General features: G+C 38.3%; 1 protein-coding gene across 4 annotated transcripts in view; it reads right to left on the reverse strand.

The window, feature by feature from the left end:
- Positions 1-3,648: 3,648 nt before the first annotated feature.
- WDR37 (WD repeat domain 37) overlaps positions 3,649-21,936 on the reverse strand; it is a 44,868-nt gene continuing 26,580 nt past the window's right edge. For all 4 annotated transcript variants that reach the window (XM_008922482.3, XM_018075814.2, XM_018075815.1 and 1 more), the window contains 5 exons: positions 21,671-21,908; positions 21,000-21,141; positions 9,120-9,254; positions 8,328-8,442; positions 3,649-6,832 (listed from right to left, as the gene is read on the reverse strand). In XM_008922482.3, coding sequence (XP_008920730.1) covers positions 6,701-6,832; positions 8,328-8,442; positions 9,120-9,254; positions 21,000-21,141; positions 21,671-21,908 — 762 coding nt within the window. In that variant the 3' untranslated portion in view covers positions 3,649-6,700. The remainder of the gene's footprint in view (positions 6,833-8,327; positions 8,443-9,119; positions 9,255-20,999; positions 21,142-21,670; positions 21,909-21,936) is intronic.

Here is a 21,936-nt window from a genome sequence, read left to right on the forward strand (position 1 = left end):
CTCATCTGCAGATGGGCATCCAGTAGGTCAGCACAGGAGAGGTCTAACCAAAACCTCACGTTTTCACAAAAATACAGCATCAGTTTGAATGGTCAGAGCCACATACAGATATACAGTCAGGTTTGATTTCCTCAGTTTTGCTGATATGGGCAGAAATGTGGGGGATCTTTAAATTTTTTTTTAATATATATACATACATATATTTTCAGCTCATCCTGCAGTTGCCTTTGCTATGGAAAGCTCACACTATGACGTTTGCTTGGGTAAGATTTTTGCAAGATGAAAAATGATCATTTGAAAGTGTTTATTCAGTGATCAGTAAGTAGTTATATCTGGGACTGATGCAATGTAGCTCCAGTTTTCCAACAGTAAACTCCACGCAGCCTTATATAATTTGGGAGGGAAAATCATCTCTCTGGTTTTCTTATATTTCAGTAAACCATGCATCTGTGTCCAAGAACTTTTCAGCTCATTAATTCAGCCGCAATATAAAATATATACAAAATTAGGGTATCGTTTTCAAAAACAGGCACCTAAAATGAAGTTTCTAGATCCATATTTAGACCCATGAATCTGATTTTCCAAGCTACTAACCACCCGCCAGACTGCGCAGGACACTGATGGGAGCTCAGCACTTCTGAAGGTGGCTCCACTCAATGACAGCATCCAACTTTCTGACAGCCTTCTGGCAGAGACAGTTTTCACAAGCTTCATAAAACACAAAAGGCCAAAACAACATGTCCTGCAATTATCCACACTGAAAAACAATCTTAATTAATAATGATATCATCGCTACTCCCTCTACCCTTCAAGTGCCGCTGAGTTTTGCCTTTCCTTCATTTCTCTCCCTTCTCTCTAATACTTAATCCTGTACTTCAAGTTTTTATCATACCATCAACTTGATTTCAGTGCTGTTTGTTGTGTGCTGTGTAAGGTTTTACTCTTTCTTATCATTGGGATTATTCACCTTCCTATATGCTCAGTGATTACAGCCTCAGAGGACACACATTGTCCCACAAAATACTCAGGTTTGGTTTTGAGTCCGTACAAAACTGATCCCAGTGACACAGCAAAGATTTAGATAAGGTTTAAAAAAACTAACAAGAAAATTGAGATTTCTGCCTTTATCCAAATAAGCACATTAAGGGAAAAAATTGAATAAAAGTATTAAATGCTAAACTCACATAAGTTTAGAACATTAATTTGATGAAGTTAGCCAGTTATTCATTCTCCTTTCCATAAAAATGCCACATCTGTGTAAGACTGATCCTCTTTGTATTTAAGGTGTATACTTTGACCAAAAGTCATTGGGGCCAACTGGAGTCAAAAGCTTGATCACTAAAGCCAATTTTTTCTTTCCCATTGGATTTGTGAATGAGGATGTCAAATTTCGACATCTCAGCAAGGTGAAAATTTGAAGGAAAGGACAGTTTGGCCTTTCCCAGAACTAAGACCCTACTGAAAACACAGCAGCACCTCTCTGATGTAATCTATACATTTGGATGCCTCTATTTTGGCTCAGCTAGAGAGATTCCCTAGTCAATTCAGACTGCTCAAGCTTAAAATACAGAACCTTTCTGTACTTGAAGGGGGCCTATATGAAAGATGGAGACAAAATTTTTAGCAGGGCCTGTTATAACAGGACAAGGGGTAATGACTTTAAATTAAAAGAGGGTCAATTTAGACTACATATAAGGAAGAAGTTTTTTAAAAACTTCACTTGTGTCGATGATGAAACACTGGCACAGGTTGCCCTGAGAGGCGGTGGATGTCCTGACCCTGGAAATATTCAAGGTCAGGTTGGACGGGGCTCTGAGCAACCTGGTCTAGTTGAAGATGCCCCTGCTCATTGCAGGGGGTTGGCCTAGATGACATTTAAAGGTCCTTTCCAACCCAAACCATTCTTTGAGTCTTACTAGACAAATACAAATGGGAGAAGGGACCCACACAAAATCAATGCTAAACTCGAGCAAATACCCAGTGTGTCAAGTTTTGGTGGAAGCAGGTGGAGCTGTGCATTTTCAACAGCTGGAAATGAAGCTTCAAGTAGAGTCAAGCAGCACGATTAACACACAGTGCTGTCATTCCACTGTGCAGCAGTTGCCAGCCAGAAAACAAATTTCCATTTTCAAAGCAGTTCAAGTTGGAACTTTTGTTTTTCCTACTTGTAACTCCCTTCTATTGTACACGCCATCACCAACACTTTGCACCACTTCCATTTTCCAGCAGTAAATCTGAATGCTTGAATTCTAATTTTACATGGCACGCTGAACCACCTTTCAGAAACTCCCCAAAACTGTACAAGGCGACCAAGCTGCTAATTCAGGCACTTGGGTTAAATGCTGCAAACGCTCACCAGCCTCACCTCTGCACCTCTGAGAAACAGTCCCTCCTGATACTCCTCAATATTCTCACTCTGAGGACTCTGACAAGCAGCAAATCTACAGAATCCCAAACCGCTCCAGTATGACACCTTTCCCAGTCACTGGTATGTTTTGACCAGGATTTACAGTCTAAATTAAACAGGATTTACTCTGCAAGCTCCTGCAGATTAGTTATGTTCTGAAAACTCTGACCTGTGGGAATTAGAAAAGGTAACATTACTTAAAAATAAAATATCACAAGGCTGAATAATTTTTCAGTGACATACTCAGGTCTCCAAAGAGCATTAAATATAATTTCTAGACCGGCCTAAAGAGCAAACCATGGTGCATGACAAAGTGGTTCTCCTGCAGCTCATCTGTGAGTTTAAACACAGATATCCTGAAACAACTTAGTGCTATTTACTCACTGGTTTAAAAAAAAAAAAAAGTTTAAGCCAGTTGACAGTAAGTCCTGTCTTGATTGGAATCCCTCGGTTAAAATCATCTAAAGCCCAGGGACTGGCATTCTATCTCAATCCAGCCCTTATGTCACCTGTGCCACCTTGTAACTCTGTTCTTTTATTTTCCCAGCATCCCTGATTAATTCCGAATGTGGCAATGAGGGATCCTAGAGCACATCAAAGGAAAATATGGCACACTTAAAGCAATGTCCTGCCCTCAGATACTGACCAGGCAGCACCGCTTTGGCTTCTGAAACCCAAGGGCATGGCCTTCTACAACACCAAGTTTTTGGGTTTTATTTCAACACTACAAAGCTTTGTTCAGAATATGGGTGCAACCATCATTTATTTTAACCTACAGAAAAAAATGATGGTGGGGTTTCTCCACCAGAGTAGTTTTGCAACACTTTTGCTGTAGTCTAAACATATAAAAAAACCCCCATACTAAAAAACCTGCTTTAGATTTCATTTAAAAATGTCAATTTGTACAGCACTGTGAAAAGTCACATGGACAGTTTTGCATAACAAAATGCAATTACAATTTCCTTCCATACAGAACTGGAGGACAGTACAAATGCAGGCCTGAGCACCTTTTCACTCTAGATACCTTACTGGCAGCATGATCATTAGCACTACAGAACTCCTGCTGTAGTAAACAGCCTTGTCCCTCTATTCCAGAGGAACTGTGTTCATGAATGCCTCAGAAACAATCTTTTTGAGTGGAAAAGAGTGGAATGTGGATAGGAAGATCCTTTGACTGCTAACAAAGTGAAATACTGACACCAACCTTAATGCAACACAGAAGAACAGCAACTTGCAAAAAAAAATTGTTGAATGTTTTAATGCATTTTGAATTGTAATGAAGAAAAAACATTTTACATCTAAAAACAAATTAGCAGAATAATAAAAAGTGGTTCCACATAACTTATAAATTCTTTTCCCCAAAAGGTAGTTTTCACAGATTTAGGCAACAAATAAGATGTTTCATTCCAGATCTTTCTGACTCTATATTATACACAAACTTTGTGAAAACTGATGTGCATTGCTTGAGAGAAAGACACAGAAGCTTGGTTTTGCCCAGTGATGAGTTTTCTGTGAAATTCTGCACAATACTGAAACTGTAACTGCAACTCTCCTCCATTTTATGAAATGCTAGACATTGTTCAGTGCTGAAAAACACTCTTTAGAACATTAAAAGCCATGAAATGCTTTCCACACATTAAGTCAATGTTGTATTATTCACCCCGGCTCACATGTTTTGCTTCAAGGGGAATGGCAGTTCTGCTTACCCTTCAGTACAGCATATAAAATTAAGCTACGTGATAGTTAAGTGTTCAGCTGATTTAAGTATTAGCCTGCTCATAAGAACGTGGCTCTAGCACCTTGTTTGCTTGATTTTTTCAAAATGAAACAATGTAATAACCCATTCCTGGTACCAGAGGACGGTCCCTCTGGTGATATAAAAAGTTTGCAGCAATGATGATTAAACTGCATAGAGTCCAGTGGTCCTGTATTACATATGTATTAGAGAAGCTTAAACAGACACTTTAGTTTAGCAGGACCAAAACCAGTGAGCCTCTCCCCCACCTCAGGTAATAAAGGACAGCCATTGCTCAAGATACTACATGCAGGCCACGCTGGAGAAACTGCTTTAACTGGCCAGACATTTTTCTCTCTATTTTTAAACAGCATAAACCTTTGTAAAATTCTTCCTGTCACCAACTAAAAGAAAATGAGTCTTGTCTTCTTAAGGAATAAAACCTGTAACTCAACATTAAACGGCTTTACCCCAGAGTTAAAAACCCAGAAAAAAAAAAAGTGAAAATAAACTTTGACACCATCATTTAACTTTTATCAGCAGAAGACTTAAAACTCTGCAGCTGCTTTGTGCAACCTCACTGGTTTTGGTATTTAAGATTACTTCAGCACAGCTGTGTATGTATCTTGTATCTCAAAAAAAAAAAAAAAAACCAAAAAAAAAACCCAAACCCTACAAAAGAAAAAAACAAGGGATCAAACTACTGTGATGACCTGTACTATACAGATACTGCATATATATCCTCCATTAAATATTTTGAGCTTCCTTAATGCTACACTCCAAAACTATGTCTAGGACCCCTGTTTTCCTACAGTTCCTCACTGATGCATTCATCATCCAATCCCATTGCACTCCCATGCCATATATATGTTAGTTAACAGAACCAGCTAACACATCTGTCTTCATGTCATTATAAACAGTGCTGTAGAGGACATGAGCACAGCTGCAGTTTCACAAAATCATAATGATGAGATAAAACACTCCTAATACTTCTGCCAACCCACCATAAACCCCATGATTTCCACTGTAAGAGTGCACCCTTGGCTTACCCTCACCCTTCATATTATACTGTGATATGTCAGACAGTTATAGGGGCAGCATCTCCCTTTAGCCAAAAAGAGGTGTCTGTCTGAAGCAGCCTTTCTGTTCTTTTGAAGACATCAGCTGCCACCTGCATTTACTTACATCAGCAGCAGCTGCAGTGTAACACCCCACTGCCAGTGCAAAAAACAGCCAAGCACAGTGAGGAGCAAAACCAGAGTAAGATTATTTGGGAGAAAGAAGGGAGACCTGTGTTAATTATCCCCTTCTGGAACCGGACAGGGACTGCAGCAGTCCTTGTCGTCCTAGAACAGAAAGGTAACATGATGTTTACTGACTGTATTGCTCCACTAGCTTTAAGTGTTAATTACCTTAAGGATCACATGTAGTATGATTGTCTTTCCTCTCGTGTCAGAGATAGTACTTCAGGCAGAGACCAAAAGTGCTTTTTTCTAGGCTACAGAGAGATTCGACGCATCTTGACCAACATTCATTTTTGAGGTAGTACTCATTTGCTTTGTATTGCTGGCTCAAAATAAAAATATGGGAAGTGAACACAATTAAAAACATGTTCACTGTAGGTACATAAACAAAAACACCACCCCAAAAAAACCTATTTCCTTTCTGGGCAGATCACCAAAAAGAAGTAATCCTTCTTACAAAGGTCAGCTCACATTCACTGGTAAAGTCAAACTTTCATAAACGGTTTATAACAACAGCTATAAACTAAAGTGCTTCAGAATTTGTTTGACCAAATTTCAGTGATTAGAATTATAATATTCTGGATTTTTGCTAGTATGAAATGCAATGAGGTTTCAGAATCACTTTATATAAGAAGGGCAGAACAAATATTTTTCTTTTTTCAAAAGAAAAAGTACAAAAAGCATTACAAATAAACCTGGCAGTCTATATTCACTACAAGTTGCTTGCATTTTCCTTCTCAAATCTACTATTTCTCCAGTAACTGGAATAAAAATGGAGCTGAAGTTGCACTATAACGCAGCACTAAAAAAAGTATTCCAAATCAGATGCAAACAGGAAAATGTTTACAATCATACAACTAGTGAAATTCACACTTCATTTCAAAGTTTTAGCCCTGCAGATTCTTTTTAACACAAGGCAGATATGTAGAGTCATGGAAAAACATAACAGACTGCTATACACTCTCTACAGTAATTACATAAGTTTCACATTTATGTCACAAATGTAATGCCCTACTGTGTAACTACTGAATGCTAAATAACTTATGGACATTTATGTGCTCTATGCAACAGTGAACATATTGACCAGTGGATGCCAAAATATAAAAGTTCATACACAAGACAAACTAATCTTTAAAAAAATCACATCTTCTGTACAACTCATGCAAACTGTGCACAATGTGGTAACAAGAACAACATTTGCTCAAGCCTCCCGTTATGGAAGAGCTTTTACAGCGGGAGCAGACCAGTGTTCAGAGCAGTCTGCCAAAGTGTAGAAGTCCATGGCGACACAAACGCAGAAACTCCTTCAGGATTTCATTTCTCCTGTAGCAAAGCAGGGATGTTGATGTTCCACCCGATAGCCTGACGATCAAACCCACACGTGAAGAGGTTACATATGGGATGGTCCTCACACCAGGCGGAGCAGCACACCATCCTCCTGTGCCCCTGCGACAGCCGGGAGACAGCAGCGTTACCGACACGGCACAGGGAAACCTCTGTGTCAGCAAGGCAAACCTGCAGTGCTCATCCTAGTTTTTACAGTTATTGAGAATCCTAAAAGTCAGTTACCTTCATCTGCAAGGTAAGTCTTTACAATGACGAGATCCAGCACTGGATCAATAAGGACAGAGGCACAGAAACAGGTGCATCTAAACTTTTGAGATTTCCAAGGTGTGTTTGCTATCTTTTATTTGCAAAAGCAAATCGAATTTTGATTTCAGAATTTTTATTTATAAAAGCAATCTTAAAATATGGAACTACTTGCTGGCAAATACATTGTTACAAGCCTGCAAGAATAAGTGTCTATCATGTTCATAATTCAGAAGGGATAATACTACAGCAGGAGGAATATCACACTGACAAGTTCAAGTCCAATAGCAACAAAAGTGTCCGAAACAGGATTCTGACCAACATTTAAGTTAAAAAATTAAATAAATAGATAGACAGATAGACAGGTAGATGAATAGATAAATTGGCCATGGTTTCAGTAGTGTCAGTCTGAATGGAACTACTAAGGAAAAAAAAAAAGACATGCACATACACACAAAAAAAAACCCCTCAACACTATAATGAACTAAAAAAAAACCCCAAATTAGAAAAATCCTAAAATAGACTAAATAAGTCTTAAAACTCCTTCCTAAATTCTGTCAAGAACTGCTGAATCAATCCAAAAAACACCTACTGAAGTGGCATAATCAATTAATTTCACTTAGTCTAATTTGCTCTATTAGTGATGCTTGCCATGCTAAATAGCACCACAAATGCACAAAGCTTGATGGGCGCAGCAAGGCTTTTTTATTATGTAGTACTAAATATCAAGAATGTACACGCATAAGCATGGAAGAAAAAAAAAATTAAAATTTATCACCAAATCGTAAAAGGTGAGCTCACAAAACTGACCCTCACTTTTTCCTTCTGTTTCTGCATCATGGAATCATAGAATGGTTTGGGTTGGAAGGGACCTTACAGATCAAGTTTCAACCCATCTACCATGGGCAGGGACACTTTCCACCAGACGAGCTTGCTCAAAGCCTCATCCAATCTGGCATATATACCAAATTAAACTGCGTAATTAAAAAAACCCAAAACACAAATACAAGAAAACCACTGTTATATCTCATAGTGAGCCACTTTCCTGACACAATTCACATCAAGGCATCGAAACTCCTCTGAAAGGCTCTTACACACTTCTTCCATTTCACTTTAGTAAGGAGAAAAAATTATGAAAGGCACTCGAAACATTATTTGCAATTCCAATAAAAAAGTTCAAAATGTTTCATATTTGCATGTTGGTTCTTTTCAGTAACCAACGACAGCGCGTTTATTTAGACAAGTGTTGTTCATCATTCGTTCAGCTTTTAAGCTGGAGAGCCCAAATCCTGCTTTTAACCTTGTGTGAAGTAAGAGCAGACGTACTTGAGGGCCATAAATACCCAGTTACCTGTCTGTTACTGCGAGGAAGCCGAGCTAATCGCACTCCTGACATGTCGAACAATCTGACCTGTCGGTTGTCATGTGGAAGGGCGATGATTCTTTGGCCAACACATACGTTAATCCTGCACAGAAGAGACAAAAGTAGGTTACGCGCAAAACAACGAGCCTGGCAAATAGAACTTGACAGCACAAATTTAAGCTCTCGGGAACGGATGCAGCTGAATTTTTCCTGATTAGAATTCACAAATGGAAAGAGGAAAAAGTATTGAACCATTAAGGTATTTTCTATTGTACCAGATCCTCAAACAGCCTTAACATTTGCATCCCGTATACAAAAATCTCAGAAGAACAATGCTATGTATTTACTGAAAATTAATGCTGACTACACAAGCATTTTATAAAACCATTTCAGATCTTTCTCAAATTCTTACAAATCTCAACTCCAATTTTAGGGACTAAAATTAAATGTATATTTAGTGAATTAATAGAATAGACTATTTCAGTTGGAAGGTACCTGCAGCAATCATCTATTCCAACTGCCTGATCAATTTAGGCCTGACCAAAGTTTAAAGCATGTTATTAAGGATATTGCCCAAATGCCTCTTCAAGACTGGTAGGCTTGGGGCATCAACCATCTCTCTAGGAAGTCTGTTCCAGGACTTGACCACCCTCTTAGTAAAAAAATGTCCAGTCTAAACCTCTGTGTCTCAGTTCTGGACCACTCCCACAGGTGAAAGAAATTATGAATTAATTAAGAAGACATGAATGAAGAAAAACAGTAACTCAGAGATCTGCTTACCTGTTGACTGCAGAATCTGTACGGATTGTTGCAATAGGAGATCTCATGTTTTTCAAATCCCAGACTTTTACTGTACGGTCATCACTACCAGAAACAACATTGTCTCCCACAGTGAAAACTGCAGATGTCACAGTGCTAAACAATCAGAAGTAAAGAGAAAGACATTAAGCTCTAAAGTTCTTTATTGAACTAACATCTGATTTAGAAATTGTAGTTTCTGTTTCTGTGTTTCCTTTAACATATGTCTTTTTTATTTTATTTTTTTAAAAATAATCTGACTGGCCCAATTGCTAAGAGAAGCAGCCCGGCACTAGAGACTCACTCTGGAGGCATCTTTCATATTCCACTGATCCTGATATGAGCTAAACATGTCCAGTCTTGAAACCTTAACTCACTTTTGAAGTTCTGCACTAATGTCCAGTAGTTATCAGACAACGCAAACTGAATTTGTAGCATAGAGTACAATTCTTCCTCTTAAGTGCCTCAAGACTAGTAGTCAAGTTCTTTTCTTTCCATCCAAGGACTTCTGTAGAACTACCCCAGGCATTTGTCACTCCCTGCACAGACACCAAGGAGGTCCCAACACCTACCTGAGGTGTAGCTAAAGCTATTTTGTACACACACATAAACATGCTGTAATCCACACACAGAGCCTCCAGTATAACTCCACTGCCAATAGTTACAGTAATCTAACAATTTCTAATTGTGATTTCTATTCCTGTTTTACAAGCAGGTAAGTCTGAGAGTCAGATGAAAAAATGGCAAAAAGTAGTAAGAAGGATGATCATACAGTTCTTTCGAATTGTACCCATTATGTCTATAAATGCACAAGGGCAGTCACAGAAAGACTTATGAGAATATTTGTAGCAACTGAAAGTGCAAAACACTACTTCCAGAACAGATTTTATAATTAATTTTATTTTAGAATTTTATTATCTTTGTATTTTTTACTTTCAGAAGACAGTATACTCCCGGGCTCAAATGAACAGTCTTCATGATTAGTCTATGGTGGGTTTTTTTAATCTTTTACCTTTACTTCATATTAACCAAGTAAAAGCTTTTGTACTACTATTTTCGTTGTAATTGTGTGAATTCCCAATCCATAACCAGTTATTTTCTGCCCACATAATGTACTAACAAAGCATTTCTATCTCTCCCTACAATCATTAGGGAAGGCTTCTCAACTCTGTTTCTACAGATTTGATTTAATGACCTATCTTGTAACTTGGGTCACGCACGTCAATTCTTAGAATTTAGTAATTTTAATTTAAGTTGTCAGTTGTTACTGTCACTTTTGTTGTTCTGCAGAAATTTGAATTCATGTCCTATCCAAGCTGCTGATTGAGATTAGCACAAGCCAGGTCACAATGGACCAGTTTATGCAAGCCTCTTAATTTAAATTGACACCAAATTAAGTTTTAATTAGGACGAAGGCCCACTTTATTCATGATACCAAGTTTCCTAATGCATTATTAGAGTGCAGTAAAGCTACCAGGGAGATGATTACAATAAGAACCAAGAGGTCTTTGACTAATCTTCTGTACTTTATGAACCAAAGTCAAGAAGTTAAAACATACATGAAGGCTACAACTACTAAATCTCTTTCATAAGGCACCTTTGCAATTGGGAAGAAAACTCATTCATGCACTTTGAGCTGCTGCACAACACAGTTGGCATTTCTTAGCACCAACCTTGTCTTCTACCAGCCCAACCTCCTTTAAACTTACCAACATCTGCATTTATCTTCTCACTATTTCTTTACCCAAGCTGCAAAATACCTCAGAAAAATATTTCAAGCTTTCCCTTAACTCTATACTGCTGCAACACATTTGAAACACTATTCTTAAGGTTAAAATTCTCTTCTCAATCTCCATAATTTGCACACACATTGGGAGACTTCCGTGTACACAACAGTATAAGGAATTCAAGTAATACAAAATTCTCCAGGTGAATATACTGTGCTTTAGTATTGTGCTGCCAACAAACAAATTTGATCTGTTTTCCCATCATACATTTCATTTCAATTACAGCTGGAATACATTGTGAAACTGTCTTAAAATAACCCTCGGATTTTGGGTGCTTTCTTTTTCAAAACTTTAAACAGCTTTCCAGCTTCTTTGATCTCATAGTGGTTCTCCTTTATCACTTATCACTTTCAAACATGGTTTCTTTGACTACATAAAGTTCTCTAATCCTTAGATTTATAATTTTTAAAATTAAAACACTCAGAACCATTGCCAGGAGAACAGAATGTCAGCCCTAGGTTGAACCTCAACCCTTCCTGCTCCTGTAAAATGAAGACTCCTAAAAGATAACAAAATCCTTTTCTGTACTGTTTTCAGCTTAACCATTCAGATATTACTGCATACACAAAGAAAAAGTTTGTAAAATAAAAATGCAATTAAGTTCTGCTGCAGCTCTCTGGCAACAGGGAAAGTGATAGAAAGGGAAAGGGAAGGCTGCTCTGTTTTCACTGTCAACTTTAGAGGTGTTAAGTGGTCTTAGCCCTCTGTCCACCCTCTGTCCTCCCTGTAAGGCACTGCAGGCTGGGATGTGCAGTATTTGCAAGCACACGTGACTATGGAAACAGCCTTTTACATACGGAGTTTTGCACTTTTTACTGAACCCACTGTTTATGATCAGGGATTTTGGCCCCAGTTCCAAAGCAAACAGTATATGGATGTCTACATAACACTTCCCAGACACTGTGCTTTTAACAAAATGAAACGACTCTTCTAGGAGAACCTGTAGATACACTTGATTCAATTCTCAAATATATCTCATTTTCAAAATAAGATTGCAAGACTTGAAGTTTTATGTAACTTAACAACAAGTCAAGAGAGACAAAAGCAGTATCATTCTCACAAACCTGACAACTCTGGGGAGGGTTATCAGCACTTCATCATCATCTGAGTAAAGACCAAGTGGTTTTTTGGCTGGTTTGTTTTGTTTTTTTTTTAAATAAAGTGAAACATATTGAGTTCATATTTAAAAAACCATATACATGTAAATTCAAAAATATGCACAACACTACTGACTTAAAAACCATGAGCAAGTGCTGAGTTCATAGATCTTACACAGTACAGACCATGTTTTGTGTCCTCTGCTATTCCAAACTGGGGTATCTATTAATGTGAGATAGATGCATCTCATCAATTTTTTTCTTATTTTTGTGTTTGTTTGTTTTAATTAAAACAAAATAGCAACAAGAAGAAAAGCCACTTTCTATTTATAAACTAAGACAGGACTTCAGCCCAGCTAAAGGGGGATGTTGAGAAGAAAGGGAAGCAAAGTTTGTGTGGGAAGAAAGAAGTTAACAGAGCTGCCAATCCACAGATAACCTTTCAAAAGTATTGCCTCTCTAACATCATCCATATCACAAAAATTAAAAGCCTTCTCCCTATATTTTCATGTGGCTACATTTAATTTCTGTTTGTATTAGTCTTCAGATAAAACTCTGGTTAACATCCCCTTGGCTAAATTAATAAAAAGTGTCAACAAAAGATCATCAGACCCCATGTTAATTGAATGCTAGAAGACATTAGGTTTTTAATAACTCAAAAAGATGACAGGTATTGTAGGACATTAAAAAAAAAAAACAGGCAAGAGGAAGCAGTCTTATGACACTTCAAACTGTGCGTCCCACAGGGAGTTTGGTGTGCTACAACCATTCTCCAAAAAAGCCTCAGCCTCCGCCAAACCCCAGCAAAACTCATTTATCTTGTCATAGGGAGCAGCCGAGCGTGTACTTCCAGCTGACAGCGTGGCACTTCCTCACCACACACCGCTGCCTGGCCTTGCACATCCTGCTCCCTCCGTGGGTCTCAATCACCAGAAATACCGTGGTGCTCGCACTCCTCATTAGGCCGAACAGCTGTCTCCCCAGTCACACTGAGACACAAAACTGTTTTGCATAACAATCTGCTGAAATTTTACACATAGGGGAAGGGGGGAAAAGAAACAAACATTGGAAATGTTGGACCATGAAATGCTGATGCAGAACCCTCGCTGGCAATGCACCAAAAAAAGAAGTTAACACTGCTCTTTCCGTTTTGATTTGCAACCTAAACTGGGATTTGCCACTGAATGCTGGGAGACAACATGTTTTTGCACCCTTGGAAAGGCATCTATGTACACGCGTTAATCTGTGTGTGGGATGAAAATGGATAAAACCAGAGTTTTCAGATAAATTTATTCAAGGTACATCAAATTGTAGGTAAACAGCAAAATTTGAGCGCTCAAATATGCCTCTCTCGTTTCAAGCAGGAAAATTCAGAAACAAAACCTAAAGGAATCTCTATTTAGGATGAAATTTCCTGCACCAGGGGAACAAAGTGTACTCCCACACTGAGCCATCTGCAGCCTGGGGGGAAGCCAGGACCTGTGTTTAAAACCTCCAGATATGGACAACAGGCTGCCCATCTCACAAGGAGATGACAGTGAACAAAGGAGTCCCACGTAAGGAGAACACCAGTACCTCCACATTTGAGTGCATTCAGGTTTCAGAAGTGCTAAAAGCACTTGATTCCAGAAGGAGCTACACATATAATTGCCAAAGTCTGCCTATGGATTTATATCCAAATACCAGCAAAGCCTTTTTCTCCAACTTGAGAAACAGTAAGAATGAACCATGAAGGAATTACAGAATCACAGAATCAATTAGGTTGAAAAAGTCCTCTGAGATCAGAGACCAACCTCTGAACAAACACCACCATGTCAACTTGACCATGGCACTGAGTGCCACGTCCAGTCTTTCCTTACACACCTCCAGGGATGGTAACTCCACAACCTCCCTGGGCCGCCCATTCCAATATCTAATCATCCTTTCTGTGAAGAATTTCTTCCTAATGTCCAACCTAAACTTCCCCTGGTACAGCTTAAGACTATGCCTTCTTGTCCTGTTGCTGGTTGCCTGGGAGAAGAGGCCAAGCTTCACCTGGTTACAACCTCCTTTGAGGTAGTTGTAGGGAGTAATAAGGTCCCCCCTGAGCCTCCTCTTCTCCAGGAATTAACACAGAAGGGAAAGGGAGGGAATTCAGAGATGACTGTTAGCACTCAAGAATCATTTTTTTAGCATTTAAATCAACAATGTGTATTCCAGAGATGTGTTTCACGACATTTACAGAAAATTGCCAGTCTCCCTTTCTTGCTATCTTAAAAATAATAAAATGATACAGCAATGAAAACAGTAACTAGGTTGTATGAAGATTATTCAATGGCAAGTTAGTAAATTAGTTAAGGTGCAAATATTTTTAAATCAATTCCATTACATTTGTGATGGGATAAAAAAAGGTCCATTTATCCCTGCACCACTGCTGCACAGATAGAATACAAAGAAAGGACCCCCTTACAACCTTCTTCTGTGGGTCAGCTGAAAAAAAAATCATAGCACTTTTTACTGCATGCATTCAAGAATGGAATTAAGATTCTTTCCATCTATTGTAGTGAAGCTTAAAGCAGTCAAAAGCAATTGGATACAGACTTATCATCTACATCTTTTTTAAAGCAACTGACAAAACTCTAATGGCTAACACTGAGTGCAATCAAACTTTGCATGTTACACACCCCATACCCCAAAATAAAACACTTTTTTTTTCTTTTAGCTATAGGGCTTTTAAGCACTTCGTCTTATAGTTTAAGGAGTAGATTATTCAATTTCTTATATTTCTCTATTAATTAGGAAGCCATTTCTGCCTTGAGGAGTTCACCAATGACACCAGAGAAGGTTCAAGAACATAAAGAATTGCTTTTTGTGGCACTTTGGCAACTCCAACATTGGGTTGGGGGAAGGTTAGAAGAGATAATGGGGTATTTCAAGCTGTGCAAGAGAGCAAAGAGAGGTAAGTAGGATGAGTTGAAGGCACGTAAAACATGTTGGTTCTAGTCTGTTCTGACAGACTGACAAAGAAGTGAACAGCACGGGAAGTGAGACAAATTCAAAGCTGGATGCCTGAGCTGTCAGCTATTAAGGTTGCTAACAAGGCTAAGAAAACTGTTGAATCCTTAGTATGCTCAGTTACATGCATGTAATAATTGTAAACCAAAAAGGTTTTGAAACATGTTCAGAAGCAATAAAAGCATTAAAAAAAAATAACCCTGGAGCTTCAAATCCAGACCATAATCTTCACTTAAAGAATATTCAACATGGAAATGTGGGATCAGAACAGTGTGTGAAACACGACTTTGGAGCCTTTTTCAATGAAATGCAAGAAGAAAAAAAACCCACGGCAGACAGAATAAGGTAGAAATATTAACAGCAATATCAGAACCATCTAGTTAATCAGTGAGGCTTGGGGAGAAAACTGAATGTTTCATCACAAAAATTTTGCACTTCTTACAGAAGCTGGATTGAGATATCTGCACATGGTGAACGCCTAAGGCACTCTTTGATGAGAAACAACAGAAAAATGGTAGACAAAGCATCACTGATCACATTAATAGCTGAAGCAAAAACAGGACTATCTTGAAAAGAACAGATGCTTTAAACTGGTCAAACTCCACTGATAGCATCCAACTTATTACGTTTTGTTTGGCACAAAATTTTGACTAAAAGCACAAGCACAGCTTTTAGTCAAAGGTGCAAAGCTTGCATTTTTAGAACTACATCTACATCTGCTTTAACTTCACCAAGAAAATGTGGCTGAATAAAAATACCTAACAGTGTCCTTGCAATATTGGGCATATCTATAACAAGACTACTTTCCAACAGGGATGTCTAATGACATCACTGCCTGCAGAAAAGACCCTTCCCCCCTCCGTGATTTGCTCTTTCAAGAACAATATATTCAAGACAGACACATATAAGGTATGAGAATTAAACCTTGCAGAATCGAGAATCTGGGAAAGCCAGCTGACCTTGGAATGCTGAGTGTCCACGAAACTAAAGCAATTATTAGTCTCTTGAAATGGAATGCCATTTTGACATTAACTCTCAATTCACTAAATGCCAAAATTCAGCCCTGCATCCTAATCAGCAGCTGCTTAATCATTTTTACATTTTTTAATTGAGATTTTCCAGCAAGTGTAGGAGTTTGAAAATGAAAAGCTGAAACAAGACATATTTGCAGCTCTCTAATTTCAAAGTTCTCTGGATGAAGCACAACTCACCATCCAGCTGCATATTCAGAGACATTCAAGCAGCAAATGAACAGGAACTTTCCCTTCTGGTCTCCTACAGCCACACGACCAGAGTGAAAGGAGAAGGAATATGCCATAGTCCAAAAGAGCTATAAGCCAGCTTGCTCGGCTCTTTGGAAGAAATAGCGTAAGATTTACTTTAAGCAATTTTCCCCCTGAGTTTTCTAGAAAGTAACACAAAGATACAGATTCCACAACTAACACACATTCACACTTGATGCACTGGTTCAATCTAGCCACAAAGATCAGTAAGTTTGAAAAGCAGTAAACAAACTTTGTAATTTTTTTCAGGCTAGGTCAAAAGTACCTAGTCAAATTTTTATTTATTTTTAAGCCAAAAATGCATTTAATCGCCCAGACAAGGTGGTGCATTGCTATACACTGAACAATCAAGAAGCATTAACAAAGGATATTCAGTTTAGGATAGCAACCCAAAGCTGCTTCTTAAGACATCATTTTATTCTTTGAAGGATGGTATTTGCAAGTCCAGACTTGGAAGCCCTGCATATTTTTATTCAAGCATTCCAAGAGAGATGTCCCCAACCACTGTGCACCTTTGATGGTCACTAAGCAAAACAAAACCCTTTATTATTTACCAAGTAATTCATCAGCTGCATATAACCATCAGCATACAAATATACAGCAAAAGGACTGTTCAGTTTAAAAGCTGTATATAAATCCACTAGCTAATAAGCCTTCTGTTGCCAATTTATTTCCAGTGTTACTGAATTGACAGAACAAGTGAATAAAATCTGTAAAGTACTTGACTAGACCTGTACAGACTAAGGGGGTTTTTTTAAGCTACAAATAGTAAAGATTTCCAACATGAACATTTTAGAAGGTTCCACACATCAAGCGCATGGAGAGTACTTAAAGGGACAAAAAATCTCATCAAGTACATATGCAAGAGCATGTCAACACTGGTCTCAACTAGGTCACTGTGCTGGTAAAAGAAAGGCCTTCACAGCCCCAACAAGACACAGCTATGCAGGCACTGGCAAACAAAAACAAAAATGAAGTTGGAATGAAAATTGCCAGGTAGATGCCAGAACCATTTTGCTCTTCAGAACAAAACCTTAGTTCAATTTGAAGAGTTCTAATCAATAACCACTAAATTAAAAAATTTCTCAGTAGAACAGCTGGTGCTGGGGTTGTTCAATCTGAAGAAGAGGAGCCTCAGAGGAGACCTCATCACTCACTACAACTCCCTGAAAGGAGGTTGTAGCCAGGTGGGGGATGGTCTCTTCTCCCAGGCAGCATCAGTAAGACAAGAGGGCATGGTCTTAAGCTGTGCCAGGGGAGGTTTAGGCTGGATATTAGGAAGAAATTCTTCACAGAGAGGGTAATCAGGCATTGTAATGGGCTGCCCAGGGAAGTGGTGGATTGTCCATCCCTGGAGGTTTTTAAGATGAGACTGGATGTGGCACTTAGTGCCATGGTCTGGTAACCACAGCAGCGTTGGATCAAGGGTTGGACTTGATGATCTCAGAGGTCTCTTCCAACCTGGCTGATTCTATGATTCTATGATTTTAATCAGTAGAGAATAAGTAAGTGAGATGAACATGGCAAATGTAAACCAAAATGTGACAAGGTATTTTTATGACTATGTGAACAAGGCACAGGCAAACAAGTCATGTACTGAACTGAAACAGTCATATATATGAAAAATGTGAACAGATCTGGAAACTTCCATAGGAAGATGTAACTTCGAAAAAGACCTTAATATACTTCAAAGACTCAGCTGAATGTAGGTCTGAAGTGCAAATGTACTGTCAATGTACTATATTGGTCTATAAATTTCAAAATATATTCAAAAACACACTTTAAGGCAAAATAGGTAACTTGTATATAAGAACTGGTAATTTGTACAAGAGAAAATACAGGAAACAAAGCTCTTCAAGATAAAAATCAGAAGACAGAAAGTGAAGCTACACAAACTCGGACTACGGAGGCGCAAAAAGTTTAACAGGGAAGTTAATTAAACACTGCAATAAGCAACATACAGAATTTACCAAGAAATAAGCTGGAATCTTTGTCACTGAAATAACTTCACATACAGTTAGCAATTCTCCCAAAATTGCCTCCTAATTCCAAACAGTTATCAACGCAAGAAGCTCAAGACAGATGTGTCAATCACAACGATTCCTTTTGGCCTTACTGGAAGACAATTTATTTTCTTAAATTGTCACAGTAGTAGACAATAAGGAACATTCTGCTTCTAATAAAGAAGCTATATACTCAGGACACCAAAATAGTAGGTGATTCCTTAGTCCAATTAAGATACAAATAATCACTTAAAAAATATACACTGCCTTTGATAGAACATTATAGTACATGACAACGCACAACAACTCTTTTCATTTTTTGATGTCAATTTACTTTATGTCAATCTTACTCTGCATGTAACAGGATTCCTTTTTCTCTAACCAGATCAGCATCAGTTATAATTTTAAGACGATAATGAGCCATTTTGAATAAATCTTCACTGTAACACATTAAGGCAAATAAAAGGAAGTTGGAATTACACCCTCCCCCAAATTCTTCAGCCCGCGGACCCTCACACAGTGTAACAGTGCTGACACCTGCCGGCCAAGGCGCGCTGTGCAGCCGCAAGGAGAAGGAATTTCGGATGGAATAAGATTTGGTGTTGTAGTACACAAAAAACACGGTATATTGGCCTCGTGATTGAGATGTTTGGCATCTAATTATATTGGTTTAACGTATTAAGAGTTGAGCTGGTGAAATACACATGGAAAAAATAGCTGCTCTATGAGCTCCTCGTCAGGTGCTGCTCAGCCAGAGGCTGTTAAAACCGGTGGTTGAGGACTTTAAAATCATCAGTGTTAATGACTGTAACATCCAATTTACAGAACTGATACCAAGGGCCTATCGAAATATTAAAAGCTTGGCAAATTGTTCAAAGAGACACTCAGGAAAGCCAAAAAAAAGTCTTGTGTGTATGCATTTTCTAGTCAATAGATAAAACAGTTTCTTCTATGCTGCTTAACGTGAGGAGACTGTTATAGCATTGATTAGAGAGTAATTTGAAAATATTTTCCCACAAGGCAGTACAGTTAATGTCCAAAAATAAAACCCCTCAAAGCATGTCTCAACTGCCAAATACCACCCTCAACTTGCTCTGTCTGCACTCCTCAGTGAAACACTCACCTCCCTAACAGAATCACCTACTCAAGAGAACAGAGACATCAGCAGCCTTAGCCACTGAATGGTAAAGTCAGTTTTGAGACCCTTAAATTTAGGGTGTATTTAGTGGAAAAGCCTATGTCAATACTAATAACTCATACATTGAAAGAACAAAATGGAGACAGGTGATGCAACAAACACAAATATGAAGATGATTAAAAGCTGGAATAAGAGTGACTGAAGAGGTTGCACAAGGTCTATTCCATTCATAAAAAATAAACGCCCTGCTAGCTTGTAGGTCTCAGCAGTGGAGGCCAAAACACCAGCTAACAGCTTTTACAATCTGCACCATCACCCCAGATCAACATCATTTGGTCTCAGCAAACATATGGAAAAAACATGAATGTCAATCTTGGTCCTTTCTCTGAAAAAATGTCCTGGGACAAAGAAGTTAATTAGCTCAGAAAAAAATGCAAGCACCAATTGGATACAAAACCTTCCAAGTTTTGCAAGTCATTCTAGAAAAAGTGACAGAAGAGTACAAAAGTCATGGCATGAAACAATTCTAGGATGCAGGCCACAAAATCAAGGTTATTATTCTATCAGGAGACGATGTCTACTTACATGGGATGATTGTGATGCATCAAATAATTTATCAAGATGAGGAGTCTGGGGCAGAGAGGGTTAAAGAGGTTTTACTTTATATATAGGTTAGCCAATAGTTGAGGAAATGAAGAAGTGGATACTGAAAATCAGTCATAATGCAAATTACACATTTGAATTAACAAAAAACCAAAAATGAATAAATATTTGTGTGTTTTGTTTTGAGCTAGGATTAACAATCATCTTTTATTCTGAAGAAAGGAGGTGAAATTTTTTTCTGATACAGTCAAGCTTAAAAGTCTTAACAAGTTCTGAAGTCTTAAAAAAAGATTTGCTTCCTTGGGTAAAGTATTTCCAAGTTACTCCTGTATTTTCCATGTATCAAAGCTGAGATAAATAGAAAGTTAAGTCAACACCGTAACAGATTCTCAGGACTACATTTGTCCCTCTTCAACAGTCATCAGTATAATAACATTAAGCCTAAACTGGTAACTAAAAATGTTGCATCAAAATCACTATTTTGACAGAACACGGCAATCAGTGCCTTTACTTTAATTTCCTATTTAATGTAAAAATTAGAAGCTTTAAAGGGTAAAAATTAATCCTGCTTTTTGGTTCCAAAGAAGTAACTTTTATTTCACACTGAGTATCATGGCAAGCAGAGGCAATCTGCTTGACCCACTGCATCACAGCAATAAACCCAAACTACAGGCATAACCAATAACAAAAACAAGCTCATCCCTTAAATCACCTTTAATTATAACAACTTTTATCGAGACTTAACCACATAAGCAATATAACATCAAGAGCCCTGGCTACTATTTGGGAAATTAAGTACTGCTGTGTAACATCTGAAGGAGGACAGTTAGAGGTTTGTGTGAGAATCAGTCTCGCAGAACAGGAATGAACTTAAATACCTCAAAAAAGCACTGGAACAGTTTCTTTCAGATTATACTTCTGGAACTTGTAAAAACCTGTGAAGGAGCTGTCACTTACTCTGTGTGGCCCTGAAAGACATTCACGGAATGGATAGAAGGATCTCTGAAATCCCACAGACGGAAGGTTGTATCGCGTGACGATGTCACCACAAGACGCTGGGTGGGATGTGTACAACAATGCGTGAGCTCTTGGTCGTGCCCTACAACCACAGATGAGAACATGTAAGGCAATGAAAATAAGACTTTTCATTTCCACATACACTTGGAACGAAATGCTGATGATTTTTTCATTTTTTTCCCCAAACTGAGAAGAATAGTGATCATTCTGAACTTTAGTGTTACTACCGGTGTAAAAGTTTGGGACTGTATTCGAAGGGAAAAAAACACACTACTCATTTCACACCAAGTAGTACAGGTTATTGCTGCTTTATATGCCCTGAACACAGCAAAAGCATTTTGCAAGAACTAGAATTTGGGTACATTCAGTTTAAAAACAACTACTCTCATTGGTTAAATCACAAGCTTAAAGAGAAGACAAATTCACGCTCAGGGGATTTACAAGGTGGTAATTTTAGAAACTACTACAGCATTGAGCAGCACCTTCAGTCTTGTACACACTCATACTGTGGTCCAGAGAAACAAATTACTTTCCCAATGTTTTCGTATCTACAAATAATCCCACGTATAAAAACAAACTACCAATTTAATTTTTTGTGAGTGAAAAAATACCTGTAAGAGAATGGACAAGTTCAGAAGTCTCTACATCATACAGATTTGCTGTCCTATCCCACGATGCTGTCACAGCCTGCTTCCCCCCAACCAGCCAGTCAGCTGCTATGACCACTCCTTGATGGCTTTTCAGAGAAGTTAACGGCGCTCTGACAGTGGGGCAATCACTGGAACCATCCCCATCTCCATCAGGTTCATCTTTATCTGAGAACTCAACTTCATCTTCTCCAGTCACTTGCTATAAAATACAAGAGAAAAAAAGATTT

This window comes from Manacus vitellinus, unplaced genomic scaffold (assembly GCF_001715985.3).
Source record: "Manacus vitellinus isolate BGI_N305 unplaced genomic scaffold, ASM171598v3 scaffold_3_pilon, whole genome shotgun sequence".
Taxonomy (NCBI): Eukaryota; Metazoa; Chordata; class Aves; order Passeriformes; family Pipridae; genus Manacus; species Manacus vitellinus.